The 11,887-nt window shown below is 34.6% G+C and overlaps 1 protein-coding gene across 1 annotated transcript in view; it reads left to right on the plus strand.

Annotated features, from left to right (window-relative positions):
* Positions 1-11,887, plus strand: part of DZIP3 (DAZ interacting zinc finger protein 3) — an 89,035-nt gene that overhangs the window by 26,536 nt on the left and 50,612 nt on the right. The window contains exons 6-8 of the mRNA XM_069472579.1: positions 881-961; positions 2,270-2,394; positions 5,179-5,293. Of these exons, the coding sequence (XP_069328680.1) occupies positions 881-961; positions 2,270-2,394; positions 5,179-5,293 (321 nt within the window). The remainder of the gene's footprint in view (positions 1-880; positions 962-2,269; positions 2,395-5,178; positions 5,294-11,887) is intronic.

Below are 11,887 nucleotides of genomic sequence, written 5' to 3' on the forward strand. Positions count from 1 at the left end.
GCCACCATTATCAGTTAGAGAAAAGTGGGAACACTGCCAAAATCCAAATTCCCAGACACCAGCCAAGGATCGACCTTGCAAACTGGCCTTAATAAGGATAACAGCCTCAAGCCAGCTATGTTAACTTTTTTGAGCACAGGAATGTACATTTCTATGCCATTTTTCACAAGTATGTATTTGTGTAACTACTACCACAATCAAGAATAAAAGAACTATTCTATCATCACAAAAATCTCTCTTATGCCACCCTTATGGTCACATCCTCTCCTCTCCCTCTACACCTTCCCAAATCACTAATCTATCTCCATCTCAGTAATTTTGCATAGACCATTTTTAAATGAAGGAAATATCCATGTATTTTAATTTTTAATTGAAGAAATGGTAAGCTTTATGTTTATATTGTTATGACAAAACCTATGTTGAGAGAGTATAGGATTTTGATTTAAGAAATGATTGTAATTTTTAAGGTGGACGGTAGATACTTTGGTGTTCCTTATATTACTAAAGTTTTCTTGGTACCTAAAATATTATATAATAAGAGAAAGAGAATAAAAATTTTTTAAAAGGTTCAGTGTAACAAATTTTGATGGCATCTGCTTTCATTTTTTAAATCAAATTCTAAGTTCTATTTTGAGATTGACTGTCCTCTTTCTTCTTCCTGGGTCAAATTATCAAAGACATGTAAAATACATTCTCTTACACACCTAGGCTACATGGTAGAAAAAAGATAAAATACATGCCCTATAGTTATTATTAGATGATTGATAATATAATAATTTATTATTTTTAATAATTAAATAACCTAAGATTTTGTTAAGTCTGCTATACTGAAAAGTAGCTTAGTCTAAGTAACCAGTTGACATTTTTTTTTTCTTTTTAGGCACACCAGATTAATATTGGTTATTATTTGACATTACTGTTTTTGTATGGAGTAGCACTTACTGAAAGAGGAAAGAAAGAGGTATGTGGCATGTACTATTTTCCTGTTATAAATCTTTTTATGTATACCGACTTCATTTTAGCAAATTAAAATGTTGGCTTTTAAAAATTCTCTACAAATTGAAACTATTCAGTGACTTTTCTGTTATATATTTATAATTTAGAGTAATTATACAAAGTTTATTTTGTGAAACTAAAAATACTGCTAAAGGAAACTGTTAATATTAGCTTTTATTAATAAATTCAGTTATTTTAACTTTATCATTTAAGTGCTTGCCATTTATGGAAAGTAGAAAATTATTTAGCTTCTTTCACTTATACATTTTAAAAATATCCATTTTCTAGTATAGCTTAATTTCTGGTTTTAATCTTACCTCTTTTGTAAAATATGAGTTTTACCTCAAATTCTTTGTTAAATAAAGCAAAACGCAAGTAAGTAAAAATGTGAGTTAAATAGATAATTTCTAAGAATTCTTTTAAATTTAACATTTTCTTTCTTTTTCTGATTTTTAAAAACTTCTTAAATTTTCTTTGCAGCCTTGATATTTCTTTCATTTTTCCTCTTCCCAAATCTATGCGTTTACTTGGTTTTATAAATTAAATATATAAATATGACTTGTTAATTAGGTGAAGTAGAATTTATAAGCACCCAAACTGAAAACATTTCTATTTCAAATAATTTTGCAAATAATTTCATGTAATACTAATTATTGTTTAGTGTGATATACTAGAGGATATTTTAAAGCAAGGCCATGTAGCATTTTTCTGACTTATTTTTTATTTCCAGAGAGACTGAGGCCATTATGCCTGTTTTATTAATTATAACTGAAACCTCTATTAGAGCTGATCCTGATCTTTACTTCCAGACCTGTGTTGCTTATGATCAAGATGGTACTTCCCCAAAAGAGACTATATCTTTGGTCAAGAAGTCACTTAATTCCTATTTGAAAAATTAGGAAGAATTGTGTTCCAATTAGGGGGAAAAATTAAAACGATAAAGAATTATGCTCTAATAGTCATCAGAAAAGCCCTTATTTGGGGTAATAATATTTGTCAGTTTTAGATAAAAAAATTATTTTAAATTTCACTTTGAAATGTTGATTAAATAAAATCTTAAATTTGTTTGTAGTAAATATTTTAAACCCTGAGTATATTGCATTATCTTTTTGATCACATACAGACATGGCTAAGATTTGAGGTGTGAATAAATGGCCAGATTACTGGTTCTTTTTAAAGCTGCTATATTTTTACTATTTGGGAAATAATTGTTTATCATAAAAGAAAAAAAATACTTTTCACATCAGCCAAACCTAGTTTTATGTTACTACAGGATTATACAGAAGCTGAGAATAAATTTCTGGTTATGAAGATGGTGATCCAAGAAAATGAAATTTGTGAAAACTTTATGTCTTTAGTTTATTTTGGACGTGGTTTACTTCGATGTGCTCAGAAGAGGTAAGGATTTTAATTAATGGGTAGATCTTGTCTGTCAATTTTTAGCATTGTGAAATGGGAATTAAGTGTGTACAGTATACCAGGTATCATGACATTTGTTCTTTGCTGGTTCTTTTTTTCTTCATCTGTTCCTATAGATAATAATTTCTTTAATGTACTTGAGAATATTGAATATCAAACTTAACAGGCAATGGTAACAAGAGGCAGTCTATCATTGACGTTAAGAACATAGCCTTTGGAGTCTGACAGACCTGGGTTCAGATACATTTTCTACCACTTACCCTAGGAAACTTAATGTTGTTATGACTTACATTCTTTTCTTATCTCTAAAATGGAACCAATAATAGTGTTTATCTCATAAGGATGTTGAAGGTGATTAACACTGTCCAGGACACAAAAATTCTATACTTAATAAATAAATGATGGTTGTAGTTATTAATATTATCACTACCGACTTGGAATAGTTTTTTAAGTTGTAGATGCGCTTTTGAAGAATTGAAAGGGTCCAAATGCTTAGTTTGAGAGTATTGGGTACTACATATTTTAAGAATGTGAAATTGTACAGAGGAGCCTATGTGGATTATCTGTTTACTTCCTATATGGAGATCGTTAACCATTTGTAGCATCATTCATTCATTTTATTTACTAATCATCTGTTATATTCCAGAGACTGTTAGTTGTTGAGGATACAAAACCTAACATGGTTTACAAAATAGACAGTTCCTGTCTTCATGTAATTGACAGTATAGTGAAGATTACAGACCTTAAATAATCAGTCATAAAATAATTATGAAATATGATAAAGAGCTATGAAGGAAAATAGAGTGAACAAAGTCTTTACTAGAGCCTAAGTCTGGTTCTGGGAATCAGAAGTTTTCCTGAAGAAATAATGTTTGATTGAGATCTGAAGGATGAATTAGGGAAAGTTTACTTGGGCAAACTCTTACGAAGGATTACTACTGGGCCAAACCACTGGATCCTTAAAAGTGTCACCTATGTGGTAGTTTCCTGATTCTTTGTAAGGTTTATCTCCTATCTTCTGGCATGCCTGTTTTTAACTAGGATATCTAGAAGACTTCTCACTTTCCAGATCTTTTCACTAGGTCTGATCAACATGATGCCATCAATATATTTGGCTAGTGTGGTGCTTTGCAGAATGTCGGTATGATCAAAATCCTTTCAGTCCATAGTTGTGACAAAGTAAGAGATTTAACATAGTCTGAGATAAGACAAAGAATGTATACTGCTGTCCTTCTCCAGATATGAAAACTACTTTTTGTTCTCTTTACTGATGGGCATTGGAGAGAATCAATTTTCCAGATTATTGATACTAGAAAGCCAAGTTGTATGACAGCATCATTACTTTCATCCCTGGCCTATAGAGGACAGCCACTGCTGAGCTTCTGAAAGACACTGATGCCTTTTGTCTGTATTTCTTATTGCATTGATGAATAGAGTATCCTCTGAGCCTTTCCACGAACATTGTCTAGTGGTGGGTTCTGTGCTTTTATGTAGTAAGTCCACTGTAACATTCTCACCTTCCTGAACCTTCTGACTCCTTTAATACTCTACCAAGAAATTTTCAGCATTTCTACCTCATTTACTATAGACCATCATTGTGTACTAGGACCCTTCTTAGCAGCATGTTAGGTCTGGCTTCAGGTGTCTTTCCTAGGAAAGTAAATTTTGAATTATGGAAGAGTTGTCCCATATCAGTATGCACTTCCCTATCCAGCCTTGTATTTACTCTTGGTTCAGCACCCTTAAGATCTACTCCCACTCATGTTCCTACCAGTACATTCTAGTCAGATTCTGCAGTTCTTATGATGAATAAGCTTTTTCTTCCTGGACAGGGACTCTATTTTCCCACTTGAGCTCTCTTACACTTGACCCTAAATTTACTGGTCTGAAGGCAATTAGGAGAGAGGTGGGGAGGATCTTGAGGATGAGGGCATCATCTTTTGAGACATACATCTCAGATGATATTTTTGTATGATCTCTAAGTAAAGGGAGAGTCTTTGCCAGCCAGAGGGTTCAAGGGGTAATTTAAGGATTTACCTAAATATCCCCATTTCCGATCTCAGAATCTACTCATTCCCTATTAAAGCCGTGGTTTTAGCCTAGTAGTTCTGTTGAGACTGTGCTTTTGGTCTCCCTTGCAGTTGTTCTACCATTATGATTAAATCCTGGACCTCATTTGAGTATAGTCTTCCCTATGTCTAGAGGAGGTAAGGGTTCCTTATGTTACCATAGAAGCCTTCTAGCTTTCACAGTGTCCTGAGTTGATAGTATTAGTCTTGTTGAGGCTGTGCCTTCAGTCTCATTGGCAGTTTGTTCCACCTTATGATTAAATCTGGGCCTTATTTTCAGCACAGATTATTTTTATGGCTATAGGAGATGAAGTCTCTTTATATACTGCCATAGAGGCCTCTGGCTTTCACAGTGTGTCCTAAGTTAATAGTTGGCTGACCTGTGCCTATCATTCTCTTTCTTCAAGGCTTCCAAGACAGTTAACAAAAGCCAACCAACTCTACAATCCCTTTAATTACCATGGCCCCCATACTGTTCAAGCTTGAGCTACTACATAATCTATTGCCTCCCCTTCCACCTGTATTTCATCCCAATCTACCACAGGTGAGAGTCCTAGTATTTGTATTTCTAAGCATGCCAGAGGTTATCACCACCCTACTTACCACAAAAAAATGGGTTACTTGGTGTCTTGTTAGTAAACCATCCAGTTCCACAGTCCCATTCAAATTAACTTTATTTTAAAATACGTTGCAGATATCATGGAGGACTGCTAGAATTTCATAGAAGCTTACAAGAAATTGAAGATATAAATGACCATTGGTTTGACATAGATCCTACAGAAGATGAAGATTTACCTACAACTTTTAAAGTAAGAAATTATTTCAGAATAACATTTCATTTGTGACTAATCAGAATCATCTTTGATAAAGTATGAACCAATTAAGTCATATTCCATAGCAATCACTTTCTTTTATTGGCAATTAGATTTTTTATGTAAGAAACAACCTTGATTATATTACCTACTGCAGAATGTGAGCGTGATTCAACAAGGAGAGAAAAGTGAGGTGGCAATGTCAGCATTTGCAAATAACAGGAAGGTTAATTGTCATTCTAGGCCAGTACTTCACATGGTTAGGGCCAAATGTAATAGTTAACTTCTTTTTTTCTGATTATATTTACTGTTATTTTATTGTTGATTTAAATTACAAAGTACCAAATGCTGAGTTCAGAAAACTTGGAAAATATAAAAATTTCCAAAGATAAAAGTGAAATTCATCCATATTTCTTCAAATGGAGAAAACATTGTTAGCATTTTCATTTCTGTCTTTCCAGACACAGGCACGTATAACATAAACACTCATACCCTTTATTTTTACTAAATTGGTATGATGTTATACACATTTATTTGTAATATGGAAATATACATATTTTTAATTTCTCAGTGATCAGATTATTATATAATGTGACTTTTGCATCATCTGTCATATAACTGTGCTTTAATTTGCTTAACCAGTTCTCTGCTATTGAACATTTAGTTTATTCTAACTAAACATGCCAGTTTTTCGTTTTTGTATAAAGTAATGTTTGCATATTTCTCATTATCATTCCATTAGAATAAATTTCTAAAGGTGGAATTGTGAAGAAAGTGTTCATACTCTTGTAAAGTTGTTATATATCTCCGTATTTCTTCTCAGAAAGTCTATACCAATTTAAATTCTTCAGACAGTATACGAGTTTCCATTTTCCCATACCTTCTGGGTATTCTTTACCTTTTGGGTAATTTCTACCCATCTGATAAGCCAGATAGGTTTCTTTTTAATTTGTTTAATATGAAAATAACTAGACCAGATTTCTCTTGGTTAATGTTTGAATGACCTATCTTTTCCCAAACTGTTACTTTAAATCTTAATTTATCCTTATATTTTAGTTGGCTTTAAGGCCAAAAGTATTCCTCAAAGAGTAACATTTTATAAAAATATAATATAAAATTCAATTCTCCAGGAAGCTATAACAATGCAAAATTTGTATATACCTAGTTATATAGCCTCAAATATATGGGACAAAATATATGGGACAAAAATTGACAGAACTGAAAGGAGAAATAAAAAAATCCCCAATCACAATGGAATGCTTTAATGTACCTCTCTTGGCAATCAAAATATATGCAGACAGCTTTTGACATTGTTAAGATAATCATATGACTTTTTTTTTTTTTATTTGTTTTTGTTGTTTTTTTTTTTTTCATCTTATTGTTATGGGGGATACAGAATTGCAGGTTACATATGTTGCCCATGTACCGCCTTTCTCCCCAAGTCAGAGCTCCAGGCGTGTCTGTTCGTTCCCCAGATAGTGCGCGTTGCACCCATCATGTAGGTATATATCCCTCCCTTTCCCACCCCCCCTTCCCGAGTCAGCACCTTCAAGCGTTACCATTCCCCAAAGGGTGCGCAATGCACTCATTGGTAGGCATACACCTATCCCCTCCCCCACCCCCCACCTCAGTCTGATATCCAATTGGTGTCGTTCCTAGATGTGTATTTAGGTGATGTTCAGGGAAACCAATTTTCTGGTGAGTACATGTGATGCTTGTTTTTCCATTCTTGGGATACTTCACTTAATATAATGGGTTCCAACTCTCTCCAGGAGAACCATAGAGATGTCGTATCTTCATTATTCCTTATAGCTGAGTAATATTCCATGGTATACATATACCACAGCTTACTAATCCAATCATGTATTGATGGGCATTTGGGTTGTTTCCACATCTTTGCTATTGTGAATTGTGCTGCTATAAATATTCGGGTACATGTGTCTTTGTTACAGAATGACCTTTTTTCCTTTGGGTATATGCCCAGTAATGGGATTGCTGGATCGAATGGCAGGTCTACTTGAATCTGTTTAAGATACCTCCATAATGCTTTCCACAGGGGTTGCACTAGTTTGCAGTCCCACCAGCAGTGTATGAGTGTTCCTGTCTCTCCACATCCACGCCAACATGTGTTGTTTTGGGTTTTTTTGATAAAGGCCATTCTCACTGGGGTTAAGTGATATCTCATTGTGGTTTTGATTTGCATTTCTCTGATGATTAGGGATGTTGAGCATTTTTTCATATGTTTGTTAGCCATTCTTATATCTTCTTTTGAGAAGTTTCTATTCATGTCATTTGCCCACTTTTTGATAGGGTTGTTCGATTTTTTCTTGCGGATTTTCCTGAGTTCTAAATAGATTCTTGTTATCAGTCCTTTATCTGATGTGTAGTATGCGGCAACAAAAATTAATGAATGGGACATGATTAAATTAAAAAGCTTCTGCACAGCCAAAGAAACAGTCACGAGAATAAACAGACCACCTACAGAATGGGAAAAAATATTTGCATATGACTTTTAATTTTGACTTCCTAAAGTAATAATTTTATACATTTTTAAAATATTAAAACTTCCGTGCCTACGTAGTCTCTATTTGATCTTGGTTATTTTATTCTTTTTCCTCTTCCTTTTAAAATATATTTTTTTAATTATCTAAACTTTTTTAGTGAACTTTTATTATAGCAGAATAACACACATATAGTTTGTCAAATAATATTAAAAGACTTAAAAATTAAGAGTTCCTGCTCTATCATCTCTAATTGGAATTCTACTTTCTAGAGGTATTTTTCTTCACCATTTGCCTTTCCCAAAAACATATGTACTGCTATTTAAAAACATTATTTTAGATGTTATCTTTTGATTCTCACTAAGGAAGATGAGGCTTTAGCTCTCTTACACATGAACTCGCGCGCTCTCCCTCTCTCTCTCTCTCTCTCTCTCTCTCTCTCTGATGCACGCATGCGTACACACGTTCCTTCCTCCATCCTACCAGTAGTTATAAGTTTTTATTAAATTGGCTTCAGGGTTTCCCTTCACTCTCATCCTGGGAATTTCCTTCACCTTTTTTCTATATAGAATCTTCTGTTTCTTAGAACGCAAGTTTTCCTTTTTTTAGGTTTGCTCCTTTGTTTTGGTGGTGCAACTCCTCCAGCAATGTCCTATAAAAGAGTGCTTGCTTGGGAGATAAATTTTTTGAGACCTTATAATTCTCAATAAAATTTATCCTTTGTATACTTTTTTCAATTCTGGTCATAAAATTATAGGCTGAAAATAAATTTTTTTTGTCTTTTATTTATTTATTTATTTATTTTTTCCAGCTCATTATAGGTGTACAAACGTTCAGGTTATATATATTGCCCATGCCTCCCCATCCCCCCAAATCTGAGCTTCAAGTGTGTCCATTCCCTAGACAGTGCACATCGCACTCGTCATGTAGGTATGCACCCATCCCCTCCCCCCACCCCTATCTCCCCCAATCAGAACTTCAAGCATGTCCAGTCCCCAGGCAGTGCACATCGCACTCATCAAGTAGGTATACACTCATCCCTTCCCGCCAGCCCCCCACCTCTGTCCGATACCCATTTGGTGTTATTCCCAAATGTGCACTCAGGGAAACCAGTTTGCTGGTGAGTACATGTGGTGCTTATTTTTCCATTCTTGGGATACTTCACTTAATAGAATGGGTTCCCACTCTCTCCATTAGAACCAAAGAGATGCCATATCACCATTATTTCTAATAGCTGAGTAATATTCCATGGTATACATATACCACATTTTGCTAATCCATTCATGAATTGATGGGCATTTGGGTTGTTTCCACATCTTTGCAATTGTGAATTGTGCTGCTATAAACATTCGGGTGCAGGTGTCTTTTTTATAGAATGACTTTTGTTCTTCTGGGTAGATGCCCAATAATGAGATTGCTGGATCGAATGGTAGGTCTACTTGAATCTGCTTAAGGTATCTCCACATTGCTTTCCACAGGGGTTGCACTAGTTTACAGTCCCACCAGCAGTGTATGAGTGTTCCTGTCTCTCCGCATCCACGCCAACATACATTGTTTTGGGACTTTTTGGTAAAGGCCATTCTCACTGGAGTTAAGTGATATCTCATTGTGGTTTTGATTTGCATTTCCCTGATGATTAGAGATGTTGAACATCATGACCAAGTGGGCTTCATCCCAGAGATGTGGGGATGGTTTAACATATGCAAATCTATAAATGTAATTCACCGCATAAATAGAAGCAAAAATAAAGGTCATATGATCCTCTCAATAGATGCAGATAAAGCATTTGACAAAATTCAACACCGTTTTATGATAAGAACACTTAACAAAATAGGCATAGACGGGGCCTATCTAAAAATGATACAAGCCATATATGACAAACCCACAGCCAACATCGTACTGAATGGGGAAAAACTGAAAGCATTCCCACTTCGAACTGGAACCAGACAAGGCTGCCCGCTGTCCCCATTACTTTTCAACATAGTATTGGAAGTCCTTGCAAGAGCTATCAGGCAAGAGAGCAGAATCAAGGGAGTCCAAATAGGGACAGAAGAGATCAAACTCTCACTCTTTGCTGATGATACGATGTTATATCTAAAAAACCCCAAGGATTCAACCAAGAGACTCCTGGAATTGATCAATGAATTCAGTAAAGTCTCAGGATACAAAATCAATACACACAAATCAGAGGCATTCATATATGCCAATAACAGTCAAACGGAGAACCAAATTAAGGACTCAATACCCTTCAAAATAGCAACAAAGAAAATAAAATGCCTAGGAATATATTTAACTAAGGAGGTAAAGGACCTCTATAGGGAGAACTATGAAACACTGAGGAAGGAAATCACAGAGCATGTAAATAGGTGGAAAACCATACCATGCTCATGGATCGGTAGAATCAACATTGTTAAAATGTCTATACTGCCCAAAGTTATCTACAGATTCAATGCAATCCCTATTAAATTACCAACATCATTTTTCACAGATATAGAAAAAATAATTTTACACTTTGTATGGAACCAGAGAAGACCCCGTTTAGCAAAAGCAATTTTAAGTAACAAAAACAAAATGGGCGGTATTAATTTGCCAGACTTCAAACTATATTACAAGGCTGTGATTATAAAAACTGCTTGGTATTGGCACAAGTGCAGGGACACAGACCAGTGGAACAGAACAGAAAATCCAAATATAAAACCATCCTCATATAGCCATCTAATCTTTGACAAAGCAGACAAAAACATACTCTGGGGAAAAGATTCCTTATTTAATAAATGATGCTGGGAAAACTGGATAGCCACATGTAGAAGACTAAAACAGGACAGACAGCTTTCACCTCTCACAAAAATCAAATCATGGTGGATAACAGACTTAAACCTTAGGCCGGAAACTATCAGAATTCTGGAAGAAAACGTAGGAAAGATTCTTACAGACATTGGCCTAGGCAAAGAATTTATGAAGAAGACCCCTAAGGCAATCACAGCAACAACAAAAATAAATAAATGGGACCTGATCAAATTAAAAAGCTTCTGCACAGCCAAAGAAACAGTCACGATAGTAAACAGACAGCCTACAGAATGGGAAAAAATTTTTGCATACTGCACATCAGATAAAGGACTGATAACAAGAATCTATTTGGAACTCAGGAAAATCGGTAAGAAAAAATCGAACAACCCTATCAAAAAGTGAGCAAAGGACATGAGTAGAAATTCTTCAAAAGAAGATATAAAAATGGCTAACAAACATATGAAAATAATTTTTTAAAATTTTTTAAAAGTATATTTCTTTCATCTTCTAGCTTTTAATAATACTTTTGAGAAATCTGATGTCACTCTGGTTTTTAACCTTTTGCATTGTGACCTGGTTTATTTTTTTCGTTCTGGGAATCTTTAAGAATAGTCTATGTGTACCCAGTGTTCTGAATTTGTGTTTTTTAGTTCTGGGATATTTTCTTATTTTATATAGTTGATGATTTCGTCTAATTTTTTTTTTCTGCAATACTCATTCAGACGTTTTGTATACTACTATACTGAGTCTCTAATTTTCTCATTTCTTTCATATGTTTTAGTGTTTGTCTTTTTGTTCTACCTTCTGGGAAATTTTCTCAACTTTATCTTTCTGCATAGGGCTTCTCTAACTGCAAAATGATATTCTTGAAATAATTTATAGAGGCTTTTTTATGATGTCATCTGCCCTCAGTATATTAGCAGTACTACTACTTGAAATTTTGTAATACTATCTGCAGGATGAGTGTTAAGGACCTTGTCTAATCATTAACTTAGACCTGTAATGTGGTCCACCTACATTTAATCAGCATTTTGAAAACGAGAACTTATATTCTGATTTGTAACTCTGAACATTGGAAACATAATTCTATACTGTACTTTTGCCCATTATGGCAGTAAGTGGCATATCGCACCACTATAGTAGTTTTTACTGCCAACATGGTGTCCAGGGGCCACTTCCACCAGACTCCCTGAACCCCCGTGATCTATTGTCTCTCTGTATGTATACATCAGAGCAAGTAATTCTTGATAGGCATACACCAGGTGTTATGTTATGGGTTAGAATGACAAAGAGAAATATGGCT

This window comes from Eulemur rufifrons, chromosome 7 (genome assembly GCF_041146395.1).
Source record: "Eulemur rufifrons isolate Redbay chromosome 7, OSU_ERuf_1, whole genome shotgun sequence".
Lineage (NCBI taxonomy): Eukaryota > Metazoa > Chordata > Mammalia > Primates > Lemuridae > Eulemur > Eulemur rufifrons.